This window comes from Limulus polyphemus, unplaced genomic scaffold, assembly GCF_000517525.1.
Source record: "Limulus polyphemus unplaced genomic scaffold, Limulus_polyphemus-2.1.2 Scaffold6159, whole genome shotgun sequence".
Classification (NCBI taxonomy): Eukaryota; Metazoa; Arthropoda; class Merostomata; order Xiphosura; family Limulidae; genus Limulus; species Limulus polyphemus.
In genome coordinates this window covers 33,807-42,277 of record NW_013671769.1, presented here as the reverse complement: position 1 = coordinate 42,277, position 8,471 = coordinate 33,807, and the positions used below count along the sequence as shown (strand labels likewise).

At 32.5% G+C, this 8,471-nt stretch overlaps 1 protein-coding gene across 2 annotated transcripts in view; it reads right to left on the bottom strand.

Moving 5' to 3' along the window:
- The window catches only part of LOC106473420 (eukaryotic translation elongation factor 1 epsilon-1-like), a 42,388-nt gene that overhangs the window by 4,411 nt on the left and 29,506 nt on the right, over positions 1–8,471 (bottom strand). For both annotated transcript variants that reach the window (XR_002613710.1, XM_013934101.2), the window contains one exon: positions 3,348–3,407. Coding sequence is in view for 1 of the 2 variants with exons in the window: in XM_013934101.2 (XP_013789555.1) it covers positions 3,348–3,407 (60 nt within the window). In the remaining variant the exon portion in view is untranslated. The remainder of the gene's footprint in view (positions 1–3,347; positions 3,408–8,471) is intronic.

The following is an 8,471-nucleotide window of genomic DNA, read 5'->3' as shown; positions in this document are numbered from 1 at the left end:
TTTATTATTTGGTGTGAAATGATGGTAAAACAGTGCTCGAGAGATAAGGTTATTTATTATTTGGTGTGAAATGATGGTAAAACAGTGCTCGAGAGAGTAAGGTTACTTATTATTTGGTGTGAAATGATGGTAAAACAGTGCTCGAGATATAAGGTTATTTATCATGTGATGTGAAATGATGGTAAAACAGTGCTTGAGAGGTAAGGTTACTTATTATTTGGTGTCAAATGATGGTAAAACGGTGCTTGAGAGATAAGGTTACTAATTATTTGGTGTCAAATGATGGTAAAACAGTGCTCGAGATATAAGGTTATTTATTATTTGGTGTGAAATGATGGTAAAACAGTGCTCGAGAGATAAGGTTATTTATTATTTGGTGTGAAATGATGGTAAAACAATATCTCGAGCACTGTTTTACCATCATTTGACACCAACTAATTAGTAACCTTATCTCTCAAGCACTGTTTTATCATCATTTCACATCACATGATAAATAACCTTATCTATTGAGCATTGCTTTACCATCATTTCACACCAAATAATAAATTACCTTATATCTCGAGCACAAAACAGTGCTTGAGAGATAAGGTTACTTATTATTTGGTGTCAAATGATGGTAAACAGTGCTCGAGAGATAAGGTTATTTATTATTTGGTGTGAAATGACAGTAAAACTGCTCGAGAGATAAGGTTATTTATTATTTGGTGTGAAATGATGGTAAAACAGTGCTCAAAAGATAAATGTTGCTATTTCAATAATTTTTCAAATTCACCTTTACATGAATTTTATGGAACAATACAAGGTGCTTCACAATTTATCTAGAAAAAACAAAACAATGTTTAACTACATACACGTGTTTGTACTGAAAGCAATTGATCAAGTGCACATATCCACATGAGAAAAACAAAGAAATATAAGCTGAGACATTTTTAATTATATAAAAACGTCTGTTTTGCATGCAATTATCAAGAAGTTATGTTTCACATATGTACTTGCCTATGAAAGCTTATGAAATAATAAATAAATAAAACACAACATTAAAATCAGTAAACAATTAAAAACATTACTGAAATGTGGACTCTACATGTTTTGACTTTTACCACCTCATCATCAAGTGTGAACTTGCAAGACATGTCATATTTATTTCTTCTTATCTAGATCATGTGACCTGTGTGTAAGTTTACATTTCTGTATAAATCTACGAGGATGACCTGCCACATTCTTACACAGACATTTGCCGGACCTTTGTCTCTACTTAATAATTCATTATCTTTTTTAAACATTATTATTTCTAAAGACTCTTGGATATTATTGGCTCTAATACCCATTGGTTGAGCCAATATTACTGTTTTTTCCCATAATATCTTATATTGTGTTTTTTGTACGTTTTGCTACGGCCAAATTTTCAGTCCTTTAATTTTTTTTAACATCTCTTATGTTCTACTACACAAAATTTTAAATTACATTTTGTCTGTCCAAGATAAACATTTCTACATTCACATTCAATTTTATAAATTCCAGCTTGTTCCGTTAACTGTATATTATTTTTAGCATTACCTAAGATTTGTTTTATCTTATTCATTGGTTTGAATAGAGAGAGTAACATATCTGTTGTTTTTTTAAACACCACTTTGAATAAACTAGAGTTAAATCTTGAACATAAGGCAATACTAAACATTCCTTTTATCACTTTTAACTTTATTATAACTCAGTTTTAAGGTAATATCTTGAACATAAGGCAATACTAAACATTCCTTTTATCACTTTTAACTTTATTATAACTCAGTTTTAAGGTAATATCTTGATTCATTATTCCCATATTAGGAAAGTTCTTAACTGCTCTATCTACAATAGTTGGTTTAAATCTTTCAACTGCTGTATATTTCATTAGTAACAACTCATTTTGTAAGCCATCTTGTTTTGTACATATCTTCAAATTTCTATGAACATAAGTGTAAAATGCAGACTTTTTTTGTTTCAGTAATGACATGATTCCTGGTGTGGTGGCATAACAAGAGAAGAATGTTTCAGATAAGTAAATGTTTCTAAATTCCCTTGTTCATTCCTTTTTATGAGTACATCTACAAAAGTCAAACTATTATTTTTCTGAATTTCATAAGTTAACATTTTCTAACCCTGAAAATGTATTTCCGATAAGTACTTACTTTCTCACCGAAAGCTATCTCAACCTTCATTTGCCATCTAAGCATTGCTAAAATTTTCAACAGCACATCAGTCTTTTATACCCCTATGTTTATTGCATCATTGTAGCAACATGTGCTGATCAGGTGACTACTTTCCACCAACCATACTGCACCACCTATAATACTAGCACAGGTAGCTCCCTCTACCATTGCAGCACAATCCTCACTTTTCGAGAATTGGCATATACAAATGTGAAAACACCAGCAAATCAATGGGGAGGAAGGGTGGGAAGTTGGTCAGTGGAGGTAAGTACCTATCAGAAATACACTTTCCGAGTTAGAAAATGTTGACTTCCGACACAGTCCTACCTCATCTCACCCAAAGCTAGAATTCCACATTGGAAAGATTGAGGGGCCGGTGAAGGTGCAAAAAACAATCAAACAAGCAGAGAAAAACTGCCAAGTAAAAAACAGGTGTGTCACAAGTAAAATAAAAGGCATCTGTAGGGTATAGCACTACTTCTGGAACAGGTATGCTCTACACCCAGTAAAGAAGAAAGGAAAACACATATGATGGAATTGAATAAACTACATGGCTAGGGTTAGAGGACCATATATGAAATGTTTCTAATTGTGTAGCAGTTTTAATATTGTGTACTATTTGTTTATTGTTTTAACAATTGCCATGAAAATAATATCAAAGCATATGAATTTTGAGACAATACACTTTTAGATCTAAAGTTGGTAACTTAGATTTTTTTTTAATTTTACAATTAGAAAGTGTTCTATGATTTCTCCACATTTTCAAGGAAAAAGAAAAAGAGTACTCAATTTTACATGTATAATTTCGTTGCTTCTACCCACCAACAAAATGAATAGAGAACGTCTGAAATATTTGATTAATAAAATAAGTATTGAATTAGTAAGAGAGGTAGACAATACCTTTCTTTCTAACTCACTTAAACTGTGTACCTTGTTTCTTAATATTTTGGTACTTTAAATAAACGAGTTCAATGATGGTTTGTGTTTACATCAAATAAAGATTACTATTTTTCTCTTAAAAAAAGTATGATTTTCATTTAGTGACACTGGTTATAAACCATTAGCAAAAGACTATACATTACAGTACTAGATGTGATACAACTGCTCCTTTCAAAGATAAAATTATCTTCACTCAGCAAACCCCCCCTTTTTTTTACTCACCTGATTAAACCAACGAGATAAATGTAGATATTTTTCTTTTTCTTGGAATGTCAAACTTACCTGAAAATGTTAAAACACATATCTCATCAGTTAAGCTATTCTGAATTTTTATCTGTTTGTGAAAGAAAACTCTTAACTTAAAACTTAACTTCCTAATTGATAAAGCTACACAAATAATTATGTAGAAAAGATTAAGATATTTTTCTAAAATACTCTGTAGTTTGCTGAGGTTTCAAAGCTGTTGGGTGTTTTTCTTTAAATAATGGTATTAGTATATATTTATTGAAATGTAAAAATAAAGGATAAGATTTCTGCATAACCCCTGTAAAATAGCTGTAGCGTCATAAGAAGTTTAAATGAATCAAAATATAAATGGATTGTTACAGTGTGGAATCAAAATGTGTTTTAAACAAGTATCTGTCACTCACATCACATCTTAGTTTACCTTATTTGTGGTCCAGAGCTGTGGCTCTTAATAACATTAAACATGTTCTTACACATTACATAAGTGAAAATACTGTTGTAAGCTTTATTTTAATTTTTTAAAATTTAGGTGTTAGCTAGAGGGCACATGATGTTAATATCAAGTTCATAAAAGTAGACCAAGAATACCTAAAAAGTTCATGATGATGTCAAGATCTAATAAATTCAACTATAATCTATACGAGTGCATCAGTTATAAATACAAGTAAGCAGTTAGTTTAGTTTACTGACTTATAGTTAAAACTGCAATTACGAATTGTCCAAGGGAGTTGAAATGGTGAACTATTTGGTTTACTAGGAAGTACAGGTTAACACAAGTTCCATACATTTAAATATTTGGATTGAGGTTACAATACTATAAGAACACAAGTTACATAACTTGTTACAGTTAACACAAGTTACATAATTTTAGTTCTTTGGATTGAGGTTGCAATTTTATATGAACACACTTTACATACGCTTAGTTCTTTGGATTGAAGCTATAATTATATAAACACACGTTACATACACCTAGTTCATCAAATTGAGGTTACAATACTATAAGAACACAAGTTACATAACTTGTTACAGTTAACACAAGTTACATACTTTTAGTTCTTTGGATTGAGGTTGCAATTTTATATGAACACACGTTACATACGCTTAGTTCCTTGGATTGAGGTTACAATTATATACAAACACACGTTACATACACTTAGTTCATCAAATTGAGGTTACAATTATATACAAACACACATTACATACACTTAGTTCATCGATTTGAGGTTACAATTATGTATGAACACACGTTACATACACTTAGTTCATCGAATTGAGGTTACAATTATATACAAACACACATTACATACACTTAGTTCATCGAATTGAGGTTACAATTATATACAAACACACGTTACATACACTTAGTTCATGGAATTGAGGTTACAATTATATACATACACTTAGTTCATTGAATTGAGGTTACAATTATATACAAACGTCAAATCTCCCTGTAAGTCTGCAGCATCTTTGATATAGTTAGCCACCCCAAAAATCTTAATGTCATCTGCAAACTTCAAAATCTTGTTCGTCATTCCAGAGTCAATATCATTAATACAAGTCACAAACAGCAGAAGACCCAGTACAGAGCCATGAGGCACACCACTTGTAACTGTTACATTTCACCCACACCCATAGATTAAATTTTTGTAACAAGTCTTTTGTAAGGCACCTTATCAAATGCTTTCTGAAAATCAAGGTAAACCAAATCCACAGCATTTCGTGCATCAACTCTTCCAGTAACATCCTTAAAGAATGTCAGAAGATTTGTTAAACAAGACTTTTCCTTAGTGAAACCATGCTGCCTCTTTGACACTATATCAAACTGCTTTAACTGACTCTGCAATGCATCTTTAATAACACTCTCCAAAACCTTTCCAACTGCTGATGTAAGACTAAACTGGCCTATAATTTCCTGGACAATGTTTATCACCTCCTTTAAATATTGGACTAACATTAGCCAACTTCCAATCTTCTAATACTCTTCCACTCCTCAATGACCTATAAAAAATACTAGCTAGTGGTTCACAAATAATATCTTTAAGTTTCTTTAAAACTCTAGGATAAAAGTTGTCTGGTCCAGGGGATTTATCAATTTTGAGGTTTCCCAACTTGAGGTTAATGTTGTTACCATTTTGCAGAATGATGTATGTGATATTCGATTATCCACAGACATAAATCATTCAATGTAAAACCAATAAAGGAACTCAATAACCTTTTGTCTTGTAAATCGTGGAAAATTATACTCTTTTTCTCCATCTAAGTAAATTTTCTTTGTACCCCAAGATAAAGGCAAAACTCTATCAGGACTCAAACTAAATTTGACAGCTTGTTTGACAACACTGGGATTATATCTTGCCACAGAGCAAACTGGATTTACAAACTCAAAACCTTGTGTCAGTTTCTAGTAATGTCGATTCGCAGTATCAAATGCTTTTCTACCCACTCCAAAAGCTTCTGCAGTCGTCTGTGTCATAGTTTGACATTGAAGCACCGTAACTACTTTCCTCTGAACTGATTTTTCTAGTAAGGCTGCCTGTACATCTCTCACTGCTTCCAAAAGTTTATCTTTCTTACCACTTCCAGCAATTACTTCCCCAACAGCCTGTAATAATCCATCAGAGTCTTTTAGTAATGGCTTAGAACATGGCACTCCTAAAGCTTTCCTACAAAATGTAATAAGCCAAGCTTTTCTTTCCAAATCATTGAACACTGATGTATCACACGCTTGTTCTGATGGAATATTCGATATGGTCATATATTCTATTCCAAGAAATGTCTGAACAGCATGCAAGTCAGCTCCTGATAAACAATTTGTACCAATCAAAGTACATGATCTGGATTTGTGCTTTGTTCTTGATCTCTTTGTAGCCTTAGTTGATTTGGCAGGTACAAGATCCATGTCTTCATTATCCATGCCATCAGAACAATCCATATCACCGCTTACTTGCATTATAGGAATTGGATTTTCAATATCACTAGAACTGCTCATGTCATTTGTGTAATCGATATTATCTTTTTGCCGTTGTCATGCTAACGCTGCTTTCTTTGCTACACTCACATGTTGCTTTCCTCCTGCAGTACATTGTAATTTGACTTGTGGATCTAATACATCATATCCACAACCATATCTACTGCACTTAAAACAAGTAGCACAGCGCTTAACTTTACATTTTAATGGCTTCATTTCTTACTAATCTATACCTCAGAAGTATGGACAAAATCCTGATGAAGCTTGGATCTCAGATCATCCTTAAAGATGAAAAGAATTGCAATCAATGACTTTTTCCAAGCACAAATTTTAACCAATCAAAAGCAATTACCGGGATGACTTGAAAATTTTGGCTCTGCCAAACCTAGTCTCCCTGGCTCACGGAACCACTGTTAAAATGATATATTTTACATCTATATTTTTCCCATACATTTATGCTCTGGTTCAGGCATAATACTTGTATCTTCCTTCATAAAAATTGAAAAGAACATATAATTTAATAAGTTTACCATCTCATAATATTCTCAGATCAGTTCCCCACTATCATTTGTAAGAGGCTCAATCCCCATCCTAACATTTCAGTTGCCATCATATACCTAAAGAATTCCTTATTGTTTAATTTAACTCTCTCAGCCAACCCTCTTTCATATACAGTTTTTGCCCTTTCAATTTCCTTTTTGAACCAGCTCTCTGGATTTCTTATAGTTCTTCATGTCCTTATTATTTTCAATAAGTTTAAATTTCTTGAATTTATTATGTTTATCTCTTATGTTTATGATCTTTTAAACCTTTACTCAACAATACTGGCTTATTCTGCTCCATTGCTCTTTTCTTCTGTAGGGAATATATATATGTAACAATTTTTCCCCAAATTCTTCCCACATCTGTTCAAGATCCCCTCCCAACTCTTTAGTCCAATCTACAGAAGCCAGATCATGTCTCATTCCATCAAAATTGGCTTTCCTGAAATTTGGAATCAGGGTACGATTCTTCTTCAATTTTACATGTAGTAAAATCCCAAACCTAATAGTGAAATGGTCACTAACCACAACTCTGTCTATCATATTCACATTAGATGCTAATATCAAATCTAATATAGCTTCCTCTCTTGTAGGTTCCATCACCAGTTGGTGTATAAAAGTACAAAATTACAAAAGTACAAAAACAATTTCCAAAAACCTATCCCCCTCACCATCAGACTCAAAATTATCCCAATCAATACCCCTGAAATTAAAATCTCCCATAATAACAACATCTTTTTCAGCCAACATTCTAATCTCATTATGCAATTTCTCATTAACTCTTAGATTCTAATCTGGTGGTCTATAACAAATCCCAATTACAAGGCTTTTCCTTTTATATCGACTAACACCAACCCAAACTGACTCAACCTCAGTGCTATTTTCTTTAATATGCTCTAACTCAACAGGATAAAATTCACTCCTCACATATAAAGCTGCTCCTTCCTCTTTTTTCAATACTCTATCTCCAGTAAATAATCTGTAGCCTGGTATTTCAAAAAAAAGTTTCCCCTCATCAAAATTATTCAAATCCAACCAAGTCTCCATGATATACATAATATCAAAATCCTCAATTTCCATAACTGCTTTGAACTCATCAATTTTATTTCTAATACTACTAGCATTACAACAGTAACAATTAATGTGTTTTATGCCTGTTGTACATTTCCCTGTCAATTATATTTCCTATTTTACTAATATCATAGCCTTCACTTTTGTCTAGCTCTAGTATAAACCTACTACTATAGCTGAGTTAATAGCCCTTGTTAACATGCTAGCCCCTACCTTGTTTAAGTGTAAGCCATCCATTTCAAAAAGATTAACTTTCCCATTAAAATTATCTCACAAATCCAACCAGCCTATTTGCTCATACCTACATATAGATCTAAGCCTGGCATTCAATCCTAGTGACCTACTTGGTATCTCATTCCCACAATTTATTCTTGGCAATATCCCTGACAAAAATCAAGCTATGAGCCCTTTTTTTAAATGCCCTTATCAATGCTTTATACTTATCAATAAGCTCGTCAGATCCATCTTTCCTTACCTCATTAGTCCCAGCATGTACCAGGAAAACTGCATTGCTACTAG